This window comes from Myotis nattereri, assembly GCF_964212035.1.
Source record: "Myotis nattereri genome assembly, chromosome: 2".
NCBI classification, from domain to species: Eukaryota; Metazoa; Chordata; class Mammalia; order Chiroptera; family Vespertilionidae; genus Myotis; species Myotis nattereri.
Genome location: NC_138076.1, coordinates 171,503,025 through 171,527,255, shown reverse-complemented (window position 1 = coordinate 171,527,255; position 24,231 = coordinate 171,503,025). Strand labels below are relative to the sequence as shown.

The 24,231-nt window shown below is 40.5% G+C and overlaps 1 protein-coding gene across 1 annotated transcript in view; it reads right to left on the bottom strand.

The window, feature by feature from the left end:
* The window catches only part of ADAMTS20 (ADAM metallopeptidase with thrombospondin type 1 motif 20), a gene marked incomplete at both ends in the record, with an annotated part of 166,168 nt that overhangs the window by 96,651 nt on the left and 45,286 nt on the right, over positions 1–24,231 (bottom strand). The window contains 4 exons of the mRNA XM_081082830.1: positions 6,516–6,556; positions 9,304–9,428; positions 10,190–10,273; positions 21,077–21,330. Of these exons, the coding sequence (XP_080938956.1) occupies positions 6,516–6,556; positions 9,304–9,428; positions 10,190–10,273; positions 21,077–21,330 (504 nt within the window). The remainder of the gene's footprint in view (positions 1–6,515; positions 6,557–9,303; positions 9,429–10,189; positions 10,274–21,076; positions 21,331–24,231) is intronic.

The window sequence follows — 24,231 nt, the reverse complement described above, 5'->3', positions numbered from 1 at the left end:
ACACTTCTATTATAAAGGGAAAATAGTCATATTAAAATATTTCTTCTAATTAATTTCCTTTCAATATGCACGAATTCATGCACACGGCCATTAGTATGTTAAATAAAACATGATTATTGCAAGAATTATTGCAAGAACTTAATTTTATAACTATTTCAGCAATGGAAAATGTATCATATATTAGCACCTATTCATGCGTATATAAAGAACTAGAGGCCCGATGCATGAAATTCATGCAAGAGTAGGCCTTCCTTCCCCCTGGCTGTTGGCACTGGCTTCCCTCCGGCCGCCATTAGGCAACCAGAACCCAGGCTTCCCTCCAGCCACCAGCAGGCATCCAGGGCATGGGCTTCCCTCACAGCCCCAGCTTCATCTGGAAGGACGCCCAGTTTAATTAGCATATTAGACTTTTATTATTATAGATAACGTGCAACGAATGTGTTGCTGAAAGATGAAGGTAGTATGAACTGGCTGACACAGTAATTCCAGTTGATAGAGTCCTTTAAAAATAAACTAGCATAAGAAATTCAAAATAAGAGTTCATGACAACAATCCATATTCTATCAATCAAGCTCTATTTCATTTATTTTTAATTTAACATAATACCTTGGGTTTTGTTATTACTATCCTTCAATATTTGCTTGTAAATTTAGCTTCTCTCCTACAATGATTCCTTTCATTTTTAACCAATTTCTTACTGTAACGTTTTTGCATTTAGAAATGTCAATATAGACTAGATTTGTATTATCTATTGTGTTTAGCTCTCTACCCCTATGTATTCTTTTATTCATAAAAATTCAAAACAGACATTTCCCCAGCATTTAAGGTAAGTATCACAACAATTAGAATGGCTTTGTTGGGATTTAAAAGAAATAGAGATTAAAATGAAGAATCTAAAAATGCTGGAAAAAATCAGACTGAGTTCATTCGCCAATACTTTTTTTAACAATAAGGAAAGAGCCCTAGCCAGTTTGGCTCAGTGGACAGAGCATCTGTCTCTCCCTCCCTTCTACTCTCTCTAAAAATCAATGGAAAAATATGCTCAGGTAAAGATTAACAACAACAACAAAACAATAAGAAAAGATCTGCTCTCTTTCTGACCCTTTTCTGGCCAAAAAAAAACTTACTAGGGCAAAGCTCCCACCACCACCAAAGAACTTTTTCTTAGAATCAAGACCAAAAGCAAGGAAGAAAAAATAAATAAATAAAATGTAGCTAAACTGTCCAAAGTATGAGGGAAATTCATATTGTATGTGAAATTCTTTAGTCAGTTTTAGTCAATACTATATTTCTCCTTTGTCAGAATAAGTTATAACTGAACAAATTTTTCCATGAATTTCTGCTGTCCTCCCGGTCTTCATTAATATTTTCAATCTGTCAAATGGCTCAAGTTCCAATATATTTATTTTCAGGGACATGGAGATATTTGGAACACGATATTGTCTCTGTTACCACTCAAACTTTGTTTCATGCTTAAGGATATATTCTAATATGGCCATTTTAGTCACATAATAGACTTGTGAAAATATGCATTGCATGTGAATAGAAACCACATTCAAGTATGCCCATAAGCAGTCAAGACCAACAAAAATCAAACTGAATGTATAGCATTATGATACCAAGCTACTTGTTGATGGTTTTTGCCTAGATCCACTCAAGCTGGTATTGGGTTTACTAAAAGTGGCCAAAGATAGAATAAAGTAGCATGGGCCCAAATGTGATACAGGCTTCCTTGTTTGTTAGTGCAATAAGCTGCACAGAGTCATCTAATCCAACCATCTTGAACAATAACTACCATTTTCAACACACTTTGCAAAACATGCTCAGAGACTGGGGCAACAGTACTTGCAAAAGAAGATATAGCAATTATTACCAACATTCTGTATTTATCTTAAGAACTATCCTCAGTTTGTCGTTTTTTCATATATTTTAGATGAGAACATAAAATACTATATATTGTGTTAATACAAGATGGGCAACCCTGGGAAAATCATTTCTCATCTATAAAATTGGAATAGTTGTTCTTACTTCATAGATTTGTTGTAGAAATTAAGAGTTAAATCATGTGAAATTTAGTATTGTATATAAAATCCATTCGGATACATCAGTTATCATTATTATCATTACCCTTCCCTCAACAGAATAGTAAGAACACTCTATTTTCAGTTTATGTTTCTAAATGTCACTATGATTTATGTGCATTGGGGAGTCTGGAAACTACCAAAAAATGAATGGAGACTAGGAGACTACCCACTTCTACATATATAGTCCAGAATGTCTAGCATTAAATCATTTAAAGAACAATAAGATGTGGCAGACATTTTCATATTTAACTTTTAGTATAAAGATGTGAAAATTGAACATAGATAATATAAGAAATATATTTATGGATTCTTGTTAGATTGACTGATAAAAAACTATACCTAACATAGCCAGAGAATCGTTTTCAGGGAGAAGAGAACAGGGTCCTGTTGTAATAATTACAGTAGTGGGTATCTATTTTCACATTTATGGAAGATTACAGTTTCTTAAGAGTCCTCCTAACACAAAGAAACTAGATCATTAATAAAAACTACGTTTTAATGAATACTGACTTGACATGTTTTACAAGAATGATCAAGTCCCAATCTCCAAAATCTAACATATATTGTTCCGCTGCCCCTCTCTCATACAATATGCATGCATACACACACACACATTTATACCTGAGCTAAATCTTAAGGGGTAAGCAATGGATAGAAAGGATAGAAGATACTCTGAGGGCAAATACTGATAAAAGTAATATGACCCAGAGACTAAGAGCTTGGTAGAAGAAGCTCAAGGTACTGTAGCTGATCCTGAGTTTTCCACATTAAGTCAAGGACCCTGGTTAGTAACATCCTTTGGGTAATAGCAAAACACCAGAAAATACTCTCTGAAAGGAAGTACATTCTTTTTAAGCAGTTCACCTCTAATCCCATGGATTAATACTAAGTAAATATGTGCTCACAATCAAAGATTGCCAAACATACAAACAAGTCAACACAAGAGAGAGCAGAAACCACATATTTGGCCTTCAACTGTTTAAGATATGGGAACTGTCAGAGATGAGTATACTATTACTCCAAATAAAATGTTTAAGTAAACATGAAAGGCAATTACAAACATGAACAAATATAAAAAGAATGTAAACAAAATGAACACAGATTTTGAGTAAGAGCTAACTAAGATCTATTAAATTGAAAAACATATATTAAAATGGAAAATTCAGAGGACGGTTGAAATATCAAATTAGAAGCAGACGAGAGAGAAATACTAAAATGCATGTTAGAGCTGCTTGAATGAAACATGAGGAGAAAAAGAAATGAAAGCATGGGAAACAGTAAGAGAAGACCTAATACAAATGTAATTAGGGTCCCATGAGAGAGCAGATCGAATATAAGGACACATTTTGAAGGAAAAGAAGGTTGGGAATTTTTCAGAGCTGAAAATATTAATCAATGGATATAGGAATCACAACATATCCCAAGCAGAATAAATAAAAATAAAATTATATTAAGAAACAATTTTAATGAAACTGTATCATATCTAAAACAAAGAGAAGATCTTAAAAGCAGCCAGAATAAAAAACAAATCACCAAAAATCTACAACTAAACAGACTACAGATTTCTCAACAGCAAAAGTCAAAAGTTAATACAATTACATACTCAAAAAACTGACATAGAATAACTGTTTACCTAGAATTGGTACTAGAAATACATATGGGTAAATTAAGGAAACTTCCAGAATAAATAGAGAATTTTTCACTAATATATCTTCACTAAAGGAACTTTTAAAGTCTGTAATTCAGAGGGGGAGGGGATGAAATTATGAAAAAATTGTAAAGGTGGGCACAAATTTTAACAAATATTAAACACAAAACATTATCCTTTAATACACAAAGTTTACAAAGTGATATAAAATAGACATTATCATGTAAGGTAGAAGAAAGTTGAACAAAGTTTAAGTAATCTAAGATATCTGTTTAGGAGAGAGCTTTAGACAATGTTAAATATGTTAGTAAAAAGCCAGAGTAACCTCAAAAATAATAAAATAGTATATACAATTTCAACCTGCAAAGAGAACAGTAGAATAAAAAAACTGATTTAAAAATGTAATTACCCAAAGGAGGCCAAAAAAGTGAAGGCAGGGAAGGGAAACACAGTACAAAATGGAATAAACAGAAAGAAAATCAAAATGGTATATGTGTCAATATATAACAATAATTACAATTAGTGTAAATGGACTAACTTTGCCAGTTAAACAGATTATAGACGTTATTTTTAAAATCCAATTATATGTTGTTTTCAAGCAAAACACCTAAAATATAAGGGCACTGGGAAATTGGAGGAACAGATATATCCAGCAAATACTATATAAAAAGTTGGGGTAGCTACATTATTGCCAGACATATTTTAACTATACTGATTTTTTTATTTAAAAAGTATTATTAAGTGTAGAGTCACTATACAATTGTAAAAGGCTCAATTCAAACTTACATGTACCAAAAACATTCACCTGAAAATAGATGAAATGAAAAATTGTAATACTATATGAAGAGAGTAGATATATACTCATGTTTCAAACTAGTTACCAACAAGCAAAAAATTAGTAAGTATACAATTAAGCAACTTTGATTTAACAGACATAGAGAACCCTGTGTACCACAGTTAGGGAATATACATTCTTTTAAAAAATACATAGAGCATTTTTTAATTGACTACATAATAGACCACAAAGGTAATATCAAAAGATTTCAAAGAATAGATCAAAAGATTTCAAAGAATAGATCATGTTGTCCAACTACAATGACATTAAATACGAATCTAATATGAAGAAAATTTTAAATGCTTTTCTAAATAAGTCAAAGAAATCATGATAGAATTTACACATACTTAGAATTTTTTAAAATTTGAATGACATGAAAAATATCTATCAAAACGTGTGGGACACAACAACATAATACAGTAAAGCAAATCGATAGTTTTAAATAATAAAATTAGAAAAGAAAATAGCCTGGATGCTAACCAGCTAAGCAGACAATTTACATTACAAATAGAACAGTAGGAGTAAAATTGGGAAAAAAAAATAGAACAGAAATTAATGAAGTAAAAACACAGAGCCTTGGCCAGTATTTCTCAGTGGTTAGAGCATCAAAAGAGTTTGATTCCCAGTCAAGGACACATACCTAGGTTGCAGGTTTGTTCCCAGGGCATGTACGGGAGGCAACCAATCAATGAGTCTCTCTCACATTCATGTTTATCTACTCTCACTTCCCCTCCCCCATCCCCTCCACCTTCTTTTCTCTCTTCTACTCTATCTAAAAATAAAATAATGAAAAAATATCAAAATATCCTCAGGTGAGGATTAATAACAACAACAAAACAGATAAAAAGCCAACTATTGTGTGTGTTTTTTTACAAAGACAAGCACGACAGACAATATTCATTAGTAATCATTGAACTGAAAATTATTACTGCAATAAAATATATTATATTCAGATTGGCAAAAATAAGCAATCTGAACATAGCTTGTGTTGATAAGGACATAATCAAAAGGAAAGTTCATATACTATTTATAAAGGTCTAAATTAGTAAAACTACTTTAGAAAATAATTTGGTAAATCTTATAACAATTGAACATTAGCACATTTACTGACATAGCAATTCTAATCATAAGACTATACCCCAGCTCTTATAGTAAAGTCTGTAATAGAACACAGTTGGAATCAGGCCAATCCACTAATAGGTATAGGACAAAATATTATACAGCAGTGAAAAGGCATGAACTACTACTACAAAGCTCAAAAAGAAGCAAAACCAAACAATTTCTTTTAGGAACACATTTACATATAAGTTAATAAAACTTTTTCAAAAGATGGAAGGAAATGGTACATACAAATTCACTTATTGGTTACCTCCTGGGAAATGCAAGGGGCCGGAATAGGACTTAGCACAGGCCATACAGCAGTTGATGAAATACTAGTTCTTAAATCTGGTGGTGGGTTCATGGCTATTTATTTTATTATTCTGCTTTAAATTTGCATATAGGTTACTAAGTATTATTTTGCATGAATAAAGTATTATAGATTAACCAAAGAACTTGTATGTGTATATGCATAATCCATGGACACAAACAATAGTACTGTGAAGCCTGGGGGTGGGGGGTGGGGGGTAAAGCATAGAAAGAAGTCAATGCAGGAAGGAGAAAGGGGACATCTAATAGTTTCAACAATAAAGATAAATTTAAAAAATATATTATAAATGAAAACACAATATGTCAAGCTCTGCACAGCAATTGATATTTAGTAATTGGCATATATTAGTTCTTATTAGTCTTTAAAATTTATAGAAGCAGAATCAAGTAATAGTGACAACTATAATCATTAGTCAAGATAATTGATCAAAATGATTAAAATGTAAAATAACCTAAACATCACCTTAAATAATTCAGTAAACAATTATATAGGCTATACTTAATTTACAAAATAACTTACCTAATGTGTCACATTTCTCTCTAGCTCCACAAATGTCTTCCCTTAAAAAAAAAAAGATTTTGAAGCATTTTCAGAAAATATTTTTGCAACAAGCCAAAACAAAGATAAACAAGCTTGTAACTATTACCACAAACCAACTTCTAAAATCCAGTTCTTAATAAGCTCTCAATAAGTTTAAACTTAAGAGCTGTGCATAGCAGTAAGCAATGAGTGCTATATAAAAGTGATGGCTGTAAATAGTTGAAGCTTAACCAAGTTCTAGGAAAAACTTTTTAAGTGTATTTTTCACCTCTTTGCTTTTACTTATACAGTATATGTAATACTAGAGGCCCGATACATGAAGACTCATGCAAGAATGGGCCTTCCTTCCCTTGGCTGCAGGCACTACCTTCACTCTAGCCGGAGCCTCCTTTCCACCTTCCCAGGCTGCCCAGAGGCCTGGAGTGGCTGGGGTGGTGCAGATGCCTGCGTCATTGCCATTTTCAACGATGCAAGCATCCCACCCCCCCACCCGGCCGCTTGGTGCCTGCATATGCAAATTAACCGACCATCTTTGTTGGATTAATTTATATACTCACTCCTGACTGGCTGGTGGGTGTCACATAGGTACAGTCAATTTTCATCTTTCTCTTTTATTAGTGTAGACTAGAGGCCTGGTGCACAAAAATTTGTGCACTCGGGGAGGGAGGTCCCTCAGCCCGGCCTGTGCCCTCTCGCAGTCTGGGACCCCTCAGGGGATGACCACCTGCTGGCTTGGGCCTGCTCCCCGGGGGATTGGGCCTAAGATGGCAATCAGACATCCCTCTGGCAGCCCAGCAGCCCTCGGGGGATGTCCACTTGCCAGCAGGGAGCAGACCTAAGCTGTAGTCGGACATCCTTAGCGCTGCTGAGGAGGCAGGAGAGGCTCCCACCACCACCGCTGTACTGGCAGTCATCAGCCTGGCTTGTGGCTGAGCAGAGTTCCTCCATGTGGGAGCTCACTGACCACCAGGGGGCAGCTCCTGCATTGAGCATCTGCCCCCTGGTGGTCAGTGTGTATCAATAGTGACCAGTCATTCCCAGTCTTTCTGCTGTTAAGGTCAGTTTGCATATTACCCTTTTACTATATAGGATAAAGGCCTGGTGCACGGTGGGGGCCGACTGGTTTGCCTTGAAGGGTGTCCCGGATCAGGGTGGGGGTCCCGCTTGGGTGCCTGGCCAGCCTGGATGAGGGGATGATGGCTGTTTTCAGCCTGGCCACACCCCCTTTAGGGTGGTGGTCCCCACTGGGGTGCCTGGCCAGTCTGGGTGAGGGGCTGAGGGCGGTTTTCAGGCTGGCGGGTGACTGAAGCTCCCAGCCTCTCCCTTATTTTTTTTTTATTCTGGGATTTATTTACCTTCTATAATTGAAACATTGCTGCCGTTACTGGTGCTCCCAGCTCTGAGGCCGCGGCCGGCTGAAAGCAGGTATCTGAGGTTTGTTTAGCTTCTATAATTTAAACTTTGTTGCTTCTGGAGCTCAGAGCTGGGCCACGGCAGGCGGGGAACCTTGGCTTCCTCTATCACTGGAGCAAGCAAGCCTCCTGCTCGCTTCAGCTGCATGGCTGCCGGCCACCATCTTTATTGGCAGTTAATTTGCATATTGCCCTGATTAGCCAATGGGAAGTGTAGCGGAGTTATGGTTAATTACCCTTTTTGCCTTTTATTAGATAGGATAATTCACTCTTTCCTTGATGTCTCAATATCATTATGAGCCTCAGCATTTATTCTCTGCTACAAAATAATGATCTTCTCAGATGTGACCTGACTTAGTCCCTAGCCATTTAACTGAAAAGTTCCCTTATCTCTTTCCTTATGGTCTTCTCTTATAGCCCTTTCTCTATGCCATGTTTAAGACGTTATCTACAGTCTTTGTTGCTTGGCCTCTAAACTTTAATCCAGGGCAGAATGATGGACTGATAATAGCCTACTGTGTATAAAATTAAGTTAATTCTGCTTTAGTTTTGCAAAGATATAAAGCACATGGATTATATGTCTCCAATTACTAGTACATCTTAGGGTTCTAAAAGGTGAGGTTTCTACAAATCTGACCTTCAAATGAGAGATTTCTTTCCTTTGAACAACCAACCAACAAAAAACACCCAACAGACCTGGGATGTAAATATTCTGGTGGCATCAGAGTTGCTGAAACAAAGGTGTGAATTAACAATGGGTAGTGGTGCTTGAAAATGGATCATCCCTTTATAATAGCATAAGCTTGAAAATGGATCATCACTTTATAATAGCAGAATCTTTTTTCCGCAGAAGTAAATAAGTTTGAGAAACACCCCAGCAAAAGCAGCCTAGTAATTAAGACATGCACTGAGCATCAAAACAAGGAACCAATTTTTTTTAAGTAAAAGGATCACTTTGATTGGACAAGCAAATAAATTCAAAAGCTCTCCTTTCCAAGTGACTTGAAAGATCAAATGGGAAATGAACTAAACCTGTTCTCAGTGCCCTAAATTAATTTCTACATTTTCCTAATTCTCTTCTTCTGCCACTAATAGAATAAGGTGATTATTTTGTTTAGGTATTACCATTGCTTAATAACCTAACATTGCTAATTTCCTAAGGAATAACCTCGTGTACTTGTCTGAAAGAAGAGAAGAATGCTTCCGTTCAATAACACCTTTTGTAATACAAGTTCTCACAGGATACTGCTGTATATCATTGATAAAGAATTAAGATAACAAGAAGTGCCAGTGAGCATGCAGGAGAAAAAGGATAAGCAATTGCTGTTAGAAGTGTTATATTTCTGAAACTGTACCTTGTGATAAGAACAGCAGTATCGTGGTGGGAAGGGTGAGCATCATCAAGAACATTCTGAGTTTGTTGCCACAAACAAAAGTTACGTAATGTTGTAGCTGCATTAAAACTGATGACTGGTCCTTCCTGTGCAAAAGAATATGCAAACTAGTATTACGCAAAATATTCATGGCCTCTTTTCCCTCAAAGCCTGTCAGCATCCATGCAATATATCAAAAAACATTTTAATAGGCAAATGAGGTAGAAGTATCTTTTCCTGGTATTCAAACATATGTTGACAATACTTAAAATAGTGTGATCAAAGCAGAATCTAATTGTACCTTGTCAAAATAACATCCAGTATTTAGGATCAAAACATTACCTTCTAAAAACTACCATATTCTAAATCCTTCAAAAATCCTATCCTCTATAGTACAAGCCCAGCGACCTAACGGCAGAACGACCAGTTGACCAGTCACTATGACGTGCACTGACCACCAGAGGTCAGACGCTCAACACAGGAGCTGCCCCCTGGTGGTCAGTGTGTTCCCACAGTGAGAGCACCGCTTGGCTGACCAGGATGAGCAGTGCTCCCACAGCAAGCAGATCCACTCGGGCCACGCCCCCACCAATGTACGAATCCCATGCACCTGGCCTCTAGTAGGATTATAAAAGTGAATACATGGTTGCTTTTAAGCTTAAATTTTTTGTTTATTAACTTTTCTTATTCCCTCTGCTATTATTACATTTTATTTCCATCACAACAGGAAAAGTTAATCTCACTTCAAATAAGTTTTTAAAACATAAATTGTTAAATTATCTCATTTCTAATGAGTTTCATAATCTATATATATTTATGCTAGGAGCCTACTACAACTAAGATTACTAATTTTAGAATTGTTTCTTACCTGTTCATTATGAATTACAATTAATTTTACAATAACTATGTTTATAAGATTTCCAATACTTGAGTCCTTGTAGATTGCTGCAACCTGCAAGGAAAAAGATATGTAGTATTAAATGTATAAAATGGATATTTCTTTTCAAAAGTAAACTGAAACCAATCCAAGAGCATCAACTCTCCAACTTAGCTGCATATTGGGTGCTTTTCACAAATTCTGACACTCAGGCCACACCCCTTCACAACTAAGTCAGAATATCTAGGGATGAGACTCAGTTATCAATATCTCATAAAATTCCTCAGCATTTATTTTTAATGATTCCAACATAAAGCCAACTTTGAGAACCAGTATCCTAATCCTTGCTACTGAGATTGGTCCCTAAATCAGCAGCATCCATATCACTTAGAGCGAATAAGAAATACAAAACCTCGGGCCCCACCCTGGACTAATGAATGGAAAATATGAATTTTAACAAGATTTGAACATGCATCAGAGCTTGGAAAATACTGTTCTGGATGATTCAGGAAGAAATTCACTTCATTCTGTATCACAATCCACAATCTATGTGCCATGATACTTCATAATAAATATGTAAGTTTCACCTATTCTTTTACCTGATTTCTTCTGCCATGGTTGAATATTTCCAATTCTGAGCGTATGATTTTTAATGATTAGCACTACTGGAATCCATGGAGCTTGATTCATCCAGAATCATATAAAGAACCATAGGAGAGGTTATGGGTCACAATCTGGTTCTAATTATTCAAAATTGAAGAACACAGCCTATGATGCATTCTGCATGGGCTCAGTTTGTGATTCACAATCAAGGTGCTATCCAATTCACTAATTCATATCCTCTCCTTGGAGCCATCATAGAGGTTACCACTGCAGTAGGAGTGTCTTCCATGGCCTATGCCTCTGCGTTGTATTCCTTTAATGGCATAACTCTATGGACCTGGACCTCCTGTGCAATAAAAATTGATTCTGACACCGTCTCCAGGACGACTGCCCAAACCAAGGTAGCAGTTGCTTCAGGAAGTATTACTTCCCTCCATTATTTAATAAATATTCAGCATCTACTCCCGGCTTTGTTGGCTAGAAGACATGGTCACTGATCTTGTGGAGAATACAATTTGCTAGAAGTACAGGTAGTGGAGCCCTCACTCCATCAGCATAATGAATAACCTAACTGCTTCTGTGGCTTCCAATGCCACACGGAACACTACCTGAACAAGAGCCACACCATCTCCAGAGATGCCAACAGTGTGAGCTCAGCATGGACTTACGCATTCCAGCACCTTTTCTACTGTTTTAGTGCTGCAGCCACAAACACAGGTTTGTCATCTCTCCCTGAAGTGAGACCTTTGGCTTTGGGGGGTGGCATTTTTTGGCAAGAGTGGTGGTTACCCCAGTGGGTTTGAGAGCATGTTAAGATGGGGCCAACCAGATGGTTGGTGTTTTCAAGGAGGTCTGTTAGCCCTGCAGTATTGCTCCCTTTAAAATGGGAGCTGTGGAAATCTACAGCTGAATTGATAAATGTTCATTTTTACATGCAACTGTTAAAAATATAGCAAAGTAAGCCAGTCAGAGAAAGACAAGTACCACATGATCTCACTCATGTGGAATCTAATGAACAAAAACTGATGAACAAAATAGATCCAAAGACATAGAAGAATTGAACAGACTGTCAAACCTCAGAGTGAAGGTGGGGAGGGTAGGTGGGTGGGAAGAGATCAACCAAAGGACTTGTAGACATATATGCATAACCTGTGGACACAGACAATAGGGTGGTGAAGGCCTGGGGACAGAGCAGGCTAGTAGAGGTCAATGGGGGGAAAAGATGGACATATGTAATACTTTCAACAATCAAGATTTAATTTAAAAATAAATAAAAATATATCTAGTATAGACAGCAGAGTAGATCCATATTTGTGACTTCAGAGTTATGCTTTAATTCTGTAAGTTTAAAAGTAGATGCTTTTATAAGTCACATTACTAGGTTAACAGTGCACCTCAAAGGTGTGCACAAAGGCTTCCTCCCTCTCCCATCCACACCTAAAAATAAAATGGTTGTGAAGACTTCTGTGTCACAAGGAATCTTCCATTCGCAGTACTCCAGAGAACAGAACTGAAGACTCTGAAGTATCCAAATGGCTTCTTTCTCTACTCATTGCCCAAATATGTTGACTACAAATGACAACCTGGATGTTAGAATATTAGCTATAAAATATATAACCACAAAAATTTTTCAGTTTCAGAAGGAAACACATGCTGCATCTTTATTGAAAGGTGACCAGCCTCCTGGGTGGAATGTGAAAACATATTCCCAGTGTTCTGACAGTATTGGTTGCCTCTGGCACCTATCCTGACCAGGACCGGGGATCGAGCAGGTGCGGGGTTTTAGCTGATAAATGACTCTAAATAACAGTAACAATGTTCTAATAAGTAGGGTTGATTCCTGAATATGACATGATGCTCCTTCAATTTACATCAAATCTATAATAAGGTGAATATTGTAAAGTCAATCCTTTATAAGTACAATAGAGTATGGAGGCTTCTGACATAAATGTTTTCAAGGTTTGTTAAATAGTAAGTCATTGAATATCAAAATCAATCTGTTGAAGAAAGTAATTGCCTTAGTTTATACATACTTTGGTGATTTAATAATGCATATGTAAATGCCATTTTAATGTGATAATGTCACCTAAATTCTATAAGGATAGGAATTTTGGAATAGCAAATAATTGAATATCTCTGCTCATTTAAACCACTTATTTCATTAGATATACTATACACCACAATTGTGCTCTTCCCAGCTAATTTTAATGTTAATTCCAAAACCCTTAGAGATCACTAATTTATTTTTACAACATGAGTACACCATTCTAAAAAGTGAATAAAATCACACAGATTATTCCTATATCACTGCTCTCAGACATTTTGTCAAATTGTTGAAAGCAAAGAAAAACGTTAAGATAGCACTATTCTTGACTGTGTGCAGGATGGGTAAGGATAGATAATCTCTTTAAATTATAATCCATTAGCGCAATGCTGAAAGTATTCGGCAATTTCCTCCTTATACATGGAGCTCAACACACAACTACTCTTTTTCATCACTTTGAATTTTAAATGGCTCTCAATCATATTCCAAGTTTAAATCACATTTTCTTGTGTGTTTTTTCCCCTAAATTACTATGACCAAGAACATTACTAATATCCTGATTATCTTTGAATAAATTCAGTCAGTTAATGTCTTCTTATAAATTAGGACAAAATATGTAAAACTTGAATTGGCCCCTGCCTCAACTGCAGGCATCTGGGGACACTTAGGTGGAGACAACATCTCTCTGAACTCTCTAGAGCAGTGGTTCCCAACCTTCCCAATGCCGCGACCCTTTAATACAGTTCCTCATGTGGTGGTGACCCCCAACCATAAAATTATTTTCATTGCTACTTCATAACTGTAACTTTGCTACTGTTATGAATTGTAATGTAAATATCTGATATGCAGGATGTATTTAGGCAACCCCTGTGAAAGGGTCACTCGACCCCCAAAGGGGTCATGACCCACAGGTTGAGAACCGCTGCTCTAAAACAATTTTGGAAATGGACTTCACAAGTGGAGACATAACAAGTTGGACTACATTTTACAATCTCTCCATAGTTCACCAGCTGTCCCCATTTGCCCAGGACTGAGGGGTTCCCAGGGACATAAAACTTTTAACACTACAACTAAGAAAGTCCCAGGTAAAACAAGTGTCACTTTTTCTCCAAGTTTCCTTTTATCTTTACTTGTTTACATCTACAAATATTTATGTGATCCTAGTTTTTCGCTAATAAAAGAGCCATGTATGTGCAAAGCCCTAAAGCCTGCTGACTTTCTTGTATCCTTACTGAACATTATTTCAATGAAAGAGAAGAAACAACAACACTAAACCCAGGTAATTTAGAAGTCACCTGAAATTTGACCTCTGAGGAGGGGAAAAAAAGCATATAAAAAACTCAAACTATCTCAAAAGAAAGATTTACCCTTCTAAACTTTTTCTGCTACCCCTTCCATATTTGGAATGCTGCCCTCTTCCTCAATCCTGCTGCCGTATCTATGCCCCTGTGAATGAAAACTTGATACAAACCAGCTGACCTTGTCTACAAACATTTTGTCTCCCATTGTCATTGGCTTCCCTCCTAATGGGACTAAAACTCTAGGAAATGACCTGTGCATGCATTGGCCTGTTGCTTCAAGCAATCCCAGAATCAGATATATTTTCCATGAAGTCAAAAGGTCTGCTTTTGCCCTTGGTAAACTCTGGCTTTAAAACTCCCATGGATGCCCTGGCCAGTATGGCTCAGTTGGTTGTAGCGTCATCCTGCAAGTGGGTTCAATTCCCAATCAGGACACATACCTAGGTGGCAGGCTTGATCCAGAGTTCGGGTATATGTGGGAGGCAACCAATTAATGTTTCCCTCTCACACTGATGTTTCTCTCTCTCTCCCTCTTCCTATCTCTTTAGAATCAATAAAAGCATGTTTTTCGGTGAGGATTAAGAAAATAATGAAAAGTAAAAACTCCCATGGACAACTTCAGTCATGGACAACTTCAATTACCTCAAGGGATGCCACAATATCCTCTAAACAGTAATTATATTAATTGATTTTTAATGTAAAATACAGATAATAAGCCCTGGCCGGTATGGCTAAGCTGGTTGAGGGTTGCCCCATGCACCAAAGGTCTTCAGTCAGGGCTCATGCCCGGGTTGTCACTTGATCCCCAGTGGGGGGCATGCAGGAGGCAGCCGATTGATCTTTCTCTCCTCTCTTCTCTTCTCTTTTCTCTTCTCCTCTCCTCTCCTCTCCTCTCCTCTCCTCTCCTCTCCTCTCCTCTCCTCTCCTCTCCTCTCCTCTCCTCTCCTCTCCTCTCCTCTCCTCTCCTCTCCTCTCCTCTCCTCTCCTCTCCTCTCCTCTCCTCTTCTCTCTCTCTCTCTCTCTCTCTCTCTCTCTCTCTCTCTCTCTCTCCTTCCTGCCTCTCTTTCTAAATCAATAAAACATATATTTTTAAGAATACAGATAATATAACTTTTAGAATATGGCATTATCACCAAAACTGCATATAGCTATTCCAAAATTACTCTTGTGTTTGTATACTTCTAGTTAGCATTTCCAAAGCACTGATATTGGAGTTATATGTCATTTAACATGCTTCAAAACCTGCTGTTTTTACAAAACCTAGTATTTTCCTTCAGTATCACTACCTCCTCCCTAATTTTCTTAATGATTATCATTTCCTTTAAATATGTAAAATGGCAAAGTTTATCCCAGTGTTCCATAAAATTGATGCAATTTTCTACATATCAATTGACATCTTCCATGTCACTTTTCTCATTAGAACCCTTCATAATGAACATGCCACACCCACATTTAGATAATTATACACCTAGATAATTACATATCTAGATAATTACTTCAGATTCAGAAGTAAAGGTAAGTGTCATCAGGATAAAATTTTATGTACAGTTCTGTTGTCATTTTAAAAATTAAATTCAATTAAGCAAAAAAAGTAGATGTCTGTATTATATAAATTTCAGAAAATCATTTTGAATCATCTATTTTGTCTATTATAATGTCACACTAGTGGCCCAGTGCATGGGTTCATGCACATTGAAAAGAAATTAATTAGAAGAAAGATTCATGTGGTAATTACATTACTGCAAAAATTATGTCAAAATAGTATATATAATATCTGTATACTGGTATATAAAAGCCTAAGCAACCAGCTGACCAACCAGTAGCTATGATTCACAATGACCACCAGGGGGAAGACACTCAACGCACAGGCATGGAAACATGGAACAGACTGATGACTCTCAGGGAGGTGGGAAGGCGGGAGGATGGGAAGAGATTAACCAAGAGATTATATGCATCTTATATGCATACTAGAGGCCCGGTGCACGGATTCAGCCTGGTCTGTGGAAATTGGGCCAAAACGGTTTCTTCGACATCTCCTGAGGGGTTCTGGATTGCGAGAGAGCACAAAACAGGCCGAGGGACCCCACAAGTGCACAAATCCGTGTACCAGGCCTCAAGTAGTATAAAATTAAAACACGCATGCAATTGGCAACAGCAAAGCTTTATATGTATCACACATGGGAGAGTCAACATTTATTTTTAAACTACTAACCCAGTGCATAAATTCGTGCACATTAAAAGGAAATCATGAGAAATATTTTAATATCGCTATTCACCCTTTCTCTATAATAGAAGTGTCAACCAAATTCACAATCGACAATGACAGATCGAAACACACACATGTGCAATTGGTGCCAGAGAGAGCCTTATATGTATTGCGCATGCGCAAGTCAACTAAGCCTTTTATATATACACTAGAGGCCCGGTGCACAAAAATTTGTGCACTCGGGGGGGGGGGGGGGGGGAGGGTCCCTCAGCCCGGCCTGGGCCCTCTTGAAGTCTGGGACCCATCAGGAGATAACAACCTGCTGGCTTAGGCCTGCTCCCGGGTGGCAAAGGGCAGGCCCAATCCCTAGGTGCAGCCCCTGGTCGGGATCAGAGCAGGGCTGATTGGGGAGTTGGGGTGCCTCCCCGTGTCATGCACAGAGCAGGGCGGATTGGGAGGTTGCGATGCCACCCTCAGTCACGCTCAGGGTAAGGCCGAATGGGGAGTTGGGGCACCGCCCCCTGTCACACTCAAGGCAGGGTCGATGGGGAGGTTGCAGCACCACCCCGTCACGCACAGAGCAGGGTCCATCAGGGGGTTGGGGCTCCGTACCCTGTCATGCACAGAACAGGGCCCATCAGGAGGGCTGGGGCTTCGTACCCTGTCACGCACAGAGCAGGGCCCATCAGGGGGGCTGGGGCTCGGTACCCTGTCACGCACAGAGCAGGGCGGATCGGGGGTTAGGGCACCGCCCTCTATCATCCACAGAGCAGGGCCGATCAGAGGGTTGGGGTGCCACCACTGTCACACTCAGGGCAGGGCCAATGGGGAGGTTATGGCTCTACCCCATCACACACAGAGCAAGACCCGTGGAGGGGGGGTTGGGGCGCCACACCCTGTCACACACAGAGCAGGGCCGATCAGGGGATTGGGGCACCGCACCCTGTCACACACAGAGCCGCAGGGTGATCAGGCGGGTGGGGAGCTCCCCCCTATCAGGCACAGAGCAGGACTGATCAGGGGGTTGGGGCACCTTCCCCTGTCACAAACAGAGCAGGGTGTATAGGGAGGTTTTGGCCCCGCCCCCTGTCACACAGAGAGCTGCAGAGCGATCAGGGGGTTTGGGCACTGGCCCCTGTCACACTGATCCCGGTGCTGGGAGGCCTCGTGGCTCCACTGATCCCGGTGCTGGGAGGCATATTACCCTTTTACTATATAGGATAGAGGCCTGGTGCATGGGTGGGGGCCAGCTGGTTTGCCCTGAAGGGTGTCCTTGATCAGGGTGGGGTTCCACTGGGGTTCCTGGCCAGCCTGGGTGAGGGGATGATGGCTGTTTGCAGCTGGTCACACACCCTTCAGGGTGGGGGTCCCCATTGGGGTGCCTGGCCAGCCTGGGTGAGGGGATGATGGCTGTTTGCAGCTGGTCACACATCCTTCAGGGTGGGAGTCCTCACTGGGGTGCCTGGCCAGTCTGGGTGAGGGGCTGAGGGCTGTTTTCAGGCTGGCGGGTGACTGAAGCTCCCAACTGCTCCTTTTTTTCTTTTCTTTTTTATTCTGGGCCAGCTTTAGCTCTTGCTCCAGCTCTGAGGCCATGGCTGCTGAAAGAAGGTATCTGGTTTGTTTGGGCTCTATAATCGAAACACTGTATCAACTCCAGCTCTGAGATCCCAGAGGGCTGAAAGCAGGTTTCTGGGGTTTTGTTTAGCTTCTATATTTGTAACTATGTTTCAAACTGCAAGCTCAGAGGCCAGCAAGGCAGGCGGGGAACGTTGGTTTCCTCCGTCACTGAAGCAAGCAAGCCTCATGTTAGGTTCAAGCTGCCTGGCTGCCGGCCGCCATCTTGGCTGGCAGTTAATTTGCATATCTCGCTGATTAGCCAATGGGAAGGGTAGCGGACGTACACTAATTACCATGTTTCTCTTTTATTAGATAGGATATATATGTATACACACACACACACACACACACACACACACATATAGAATAAACTTGCTTAATTAGACCTGCTTTCTGATGTAGCTAAACTTTTTCCAGCCCAGTGAAGCACTCTAACTTCTCTTTCAGGTAATTGTCAGCAATACAGCAGTAAATATCAACACAAAGCAGATTATTATTGTAGATCACACCGGGAGAACAAAGGGTAAAATATTTAACTGCAGCAGTGTTTGACTATATTCTGCACAGTGAGAAAACCAGAAGTCATTTTCAAGGTCCACCATTTCTTACTTCTTTTCAGTTGGGTCAAGTTTCTAAGCTTTCTAAATCTCCCTTTTCTGGCTAATGAAAAGAAAACAGAATTTCATCAAGTCTCCTATCTACCTACTCCAGGACTTCTGTGAGGATCAAAGGAGATGAGGCATGGGAAAATGCTTCACAGACATTTGGTTAAAGTGTAAAATGTTTCCACCTGGCTATAAAGCAAGTCGTGTTCTTGGGCTGAAGAAACTCCAAGGAGGCTAGTTGCTAGGGAGAGGAAGCAGAGTATTGCTATGCGACATCATTACCTGGCACCCACAACCAGTTTCTGGGCTGGGCTGAGTGCCACATTTTGCGCCATGAGTCTTGGCAGCGTCTGCTGCAATTTGGTGGGGTGTCACACTGGGGTGATGACATGGCCTGTGTCCCACTTGGGGGAACCTGAGTGTCACTTTGTGGGTGCCAGGTCCACAGTGCCATTTATGGTTAAATGGCCAGTGGATAGGGAGAGGAATCCGGGCATTGCTACTTGAGGTCATTACGCGGCACCCACAGCCACCGTTTCCAGGCTGGGCTGGGTTGTGGGCTGCATTTTGCGCCATGGGGTCTTGGCAGCATCAGCTATGATTTGGTGGGCAGTTGCTCTGGGGTGGTGGCGGGGCCTGTGTCACCCTTGGGGGAAGCTAAGTGTTGTTTTGTCGGCACCAGGTCCACAGTGCCATTTCTCTGTAAATGGCCAGTGAGCATCACGGCAGCTCTTGCATTGAGTGTCTGCCCCCTGGTGGTCAGTGCACGTCATAGTGACCAGTCGGACAAACACTTAGCATATTAGCCTTTTATATATATAGATTGCCAGTGCACATCATATATGTATGTACCAGCCAGTCAGTCAGACAGTTGATAAATAAATTGCTATGTGGTTCATGTTGAATGTCAACAGAAACAACCATATTCACGATCGACAATGACAGATCGAAACACACACATGTGATTGGTGTCAGTGAGAGCTTTATATGTATCGCGCATGCACAAGTCAATGTTCATTTTTTTTAAAATATATTTTATTGATTTTTTTGCAGAGAGGAAGGGAGAGGGATAGAGAGCTAGAAACATCGATGAGAGAGAAACATCAATCAGCTGCCTCCTGCATGCCCCCCACTGGGGATGTGCCTGCAACCAAGGTACACGCCCTTAACCAGAATCGAACCCGGGACCCTTGAGTCTGCAGTTCGACGCTCTATCCACTGAGCCAAATCGGTCAGGGTGTCAATGTTTATTTTTAAATTGCCAGTGCGCCCCCTTATGTACCGGCCGGCCAGTTGGTTGTATGGTCATACAGTTGATCACTTAGCTTTTTATATATAACGGGATGCATTGTTGGGAAGGGGGGGGGGGCGGATGCATTATTTTAATTACCTATTCATTGATGTTTTTTTCAATAATTTTTTATTGAATGCCCATTTTGTACCAGATATTGTATTTAGGCAACATAGACCATCTATACTTAGCACTTATAAGAATTTAAGATAAAACGTTATATGTAAGAAAAATAATTGGGTCTTATGATCTTTAAGTCAAAATGAACTTAATTGGATATTTCTAGCAAAGAGAAACTGACAATGGCCTACAAATATGTTCTGGACAAATCTTTTCAACCAAGTGGGCCTAAATTTCCTATATGTGAATAAAGGTATTTCCAGCTGTGAGATATGTTCGAATACCCTGAATCTGTATAAATAAGTGTCCATATAAGTCATCAACTAAGCCAGGATACTCATGAGCATGAAAAGGGGGTGCTTTTAATAATCACTCCAAAACAGCAGGCCTAAACCTAAAATGTCTTAAACAGTGGATATGTGTGTGTGTATATATATATATATATATATATATATATAGAGAGAGAGAGAGAGAGAGAGAGAGAGAGAGAGATGTATGTATATATATACGTGTATGTGTGTACATATGTATGATACAGAGTGATGCCACTTTCACAGAAATGGTATCTTCACTGGTATTAGAATTTGGGCACCACCGCAGCACAACAGAGATATTAACATTAGATACGGGATTCTTATAGCTACCATGGTCTTACATCTCAAATTTGCTAAAGCCGCTCTATTAGTAATAGCCTGCCCTTTTAAAATGTCATGTATTCTAATTTCTGATTTGGCCAATGTGTCAGTAGTAAAAATAACATACCCTCCCCTCTGTGCAAAAATAGAGTAAAATTTTTAAAATTCCAATTTCAAGGGCAAAAGATCTTCCCGGTCACTAGGGGGCAGAAGCCATTCATGTGATAAAGTAAATCAAGCATTTTCTATAAGTACTAGTAGCTTCAAAGAATTTTATGTTTTAGAAAGCCATCCAATTAACAGAATGGGATACTTGCTATACAAATAAACTAAATTTAACTAATTATTTTTTCCTTAAACATAGGTACAATTTGTTTGGGAAAACTTTAAAAATCAAATGTGAGAAAATATTACATCAAACATTTTAGGAAACAGAAGAGACTTCAGTTTACTTACAATTGATATCAGAGTCAGTACATAGTGCTGCAAATTCGGCCCATGATGATGAACCATTTTAGCGTCAGCTGTCACCATAACCTCCACATATCTTGGATATGACAAAAAACGTTTTTTCCTGGAATGTAATTGACTTTTTTCATTTTCCAGTGACACATTTTTTGAAGGGTGTCCTAAAACTACTTCCGTGTTAAGATCTTCATTTATGTTGCTGTAGTTATGAAAAGGTAAACTGGTTTTCTTTATTTGACTTTCTGGGGGGAAAAAGAATATAATGTGCAGTCATTAAGTTATGCAACTAAAATATGGCACAAAATAAAATAGTCAAAAAATATATAATACTTACACATTTGCTTCCAACGTGAAACAATAAAAGGACATAACTTACTATTTAAAACAATGTTCTACAGCATTATCATGAGCATTGCTACTCACAGTAAAAAATGTTCATATTTTCATAGATTGCACTATGAAAACTGTGACTGTTATTTAAACTTATCTAAAGCTATGAGTATTCAAAAATATTTTGAGAACATTATCCTAAGTGAACTAATTCAGTCAGAAAAAACTAAGAGCTATATGATTTCACTCATATGTGGGATATTCATGAACACAAACAGCAGTGTGGTGGTAGCCAGAGGGAAGGGCGGAAGGGGGGTTAATATAAGGTCACGGGAGATTTGATTTTGGGTGATGGGTACACAGTGCAATATACAGATCTTGTAACATAGAAACCCACACCTGAAACCTATATGTTCATATTGACCAATGTCACCCCAATCAATTTAATTAATGAATATTTTTAAAAATATTAACCACGGGATAGAAAATAAAAGTAAATCAAGGAGTTCCTATGTGTTTCTCAGTAGGTAAATGGGCCCTCCATTTACCGATGGCATTAAGTCTCACAATACGACAATCACACTTTGTAGGATAAAATGACATAAAATACAGAAAACAAACTTTTGTGATACAATATGTTAAAAGCACCAAATATAATAGAAAATCAACCACATAACAATAGATAGCTTTTCAAAACCAGAAAATCAAATGTTGACATAAATTTTATAAAACTTGATTGTATAAAATACCTGATTACTTTATATTTACTTATAATAGAGCATTTAAATTATTGAACAATGGAGATTATTATAGCAACCACTTTTAAGTCCTATGCATTTATAGAAGCCATTTCTAATTCTTGATTATTTGTGCTAATGGAAAAAGTCATAGGCAGAATGGGTGCTTGTCCTATTTTCCTTCTTCAATTTGTTCCTGTACTCACCTCTCCTTTCTTATTTTCCTCTGCTAATTTACTAACACTTGTTTGGTGAAGGATTTTGAACAGAAAAATGAGCCGAAGAAATCAGGTAAGAAGAAACAAAAGGTCCTAGATACTTCATAAACCAAATAATTAACAAACCAATCAAGACTTAGTTTTTCTATAAGAATTGGACATAAATATAAGACCATATGGATGTAAATATGACTACTAGAGGCCCGGTGCACAAAAATTTGTGCACTCGGGGGGGGAGGGGGGCGGTCCCCTCAGCCTGGCCTGTGACCTCTCGCAGTCTGGGACCCCTTGGGAGATGACCACTTGCTGGCTTAGGCCCACTCCCCGGGGAACTGGGCTTAAGCTGGCAATCAGACATCCCTCTGGCAGCCCGGCAGCCCTCGGGGGATATCCACTTGCCAGCAGGGAGCAGGCCTAAGGTGCAGTCTGACACCCTTAGGTCTACTGAGGAGGCGGGAGAGGCTCTCACCACCACTGCTGTACTGGCAGCCATCAGCCAGTATTGTGGCTGAGCAGAGTTCCCCCTGTGGGAGCCCACTGACTACCAGGGGTCAGCTCCTGCATTGAACATATGCCCCCTGGTGGTCAGTGTGTGTCATACTGACCAGTCATTCTGCTGTTAGGGTCAGTTTGCATATTACCCTTTTATTATATAGGACTAGAGGCCCGGTGCACAAAAATTTGTGCACTCGGGGGGGAGGGAGGGTCCCTCAGCCCGGCCTGGGCCCTCTCGAAGTCTGGGACCCATTTGCCCTGCTGGCTTAGGCCTGCACCCGGGTGGCAGAGGGCAGGCCCCAATCCCTAGGTGCAGCCCCTGGTCGGGCTCAGAGCAGGGTCGATTGGGGAGTTGGGACAACGCCCCCTGTCATGCACAGAGCAGGGCAGATTGGGAGGTTGCAATGCCACCCTCAGTCACGCTCAGGGTAGGGCCGATTGGGGGGTTGGGACACCGCCCCCTGTCCACTCAAGGCAGGGCCGATGGGGAGGTTGCGGCGCCACCCCCTGTCACGCACAGAGCAGGGCCAATCAGGGGGGTTGGGGTGCTGCCCCCTGTCACGCACAGAGCAGGGCTCATCAGGGGGGTTGGGGCTCCATACCCTGTCATGCACAGAGCAGGGCCAATCAGGGGGTTGGGGCGCTGCCCCCTGTCACGTACAGAGCAGGGCCCATCAGGGGGGTTGGGGCTCCGTACCCTGTCACGCACAGAGCAGGGTCAATCAGGGGGTTGGGGAGCTCCCCCCTGTCATGCACAGAGCAGGGCCGATCATGGGGTTGAGGAGCTCCCCTCATCACTCACAGAGTAGGGCCGATAGGGGAGTTGGGGCACCGCCCCCTGTCACACTCAGAGCAGGGCGGATCAGGGGGTTGGGGCACCGCCCTCTATCACCCACAGAGCAGGGTCGATCAGGGGGTTGGGGTGCCGCCACTCTCACACTCAGGGCAGGGCTGATGGGGAGGTTATGGCTCTACCCTGTCACACACAGAGCAGGGCCCATGGGGCGGGGGGAGGGGGGGTTGGGGTGCCGCACCCTGTCACACACAGAGCAGGGCCGATAAGGGGGTTGAGGCGCCACACCGTGTCACACACAGAGCCGCAGGGCGATCGGGGGTTGGGGAGCTCCCCCCTATCAGGCACAAAGCAGGGCTGATCAGGGGGTTGGGGCACCTTCCCCTGTAACAAACAGAGCAGGGCAGATAGGGAGGTTGTGGCCCCGCCCCCTGTCACACACAGAGCCACAGGGCGATCAGGGGGTTTGGGTGCTGCCCCCTGTCACGCTGATCCCGGTGCCGGGAGGGATATTACCCTTTTACTATATAGGATAGAGGCCTGGTGCATGGGTGGGGCTGGCTGGTTTGG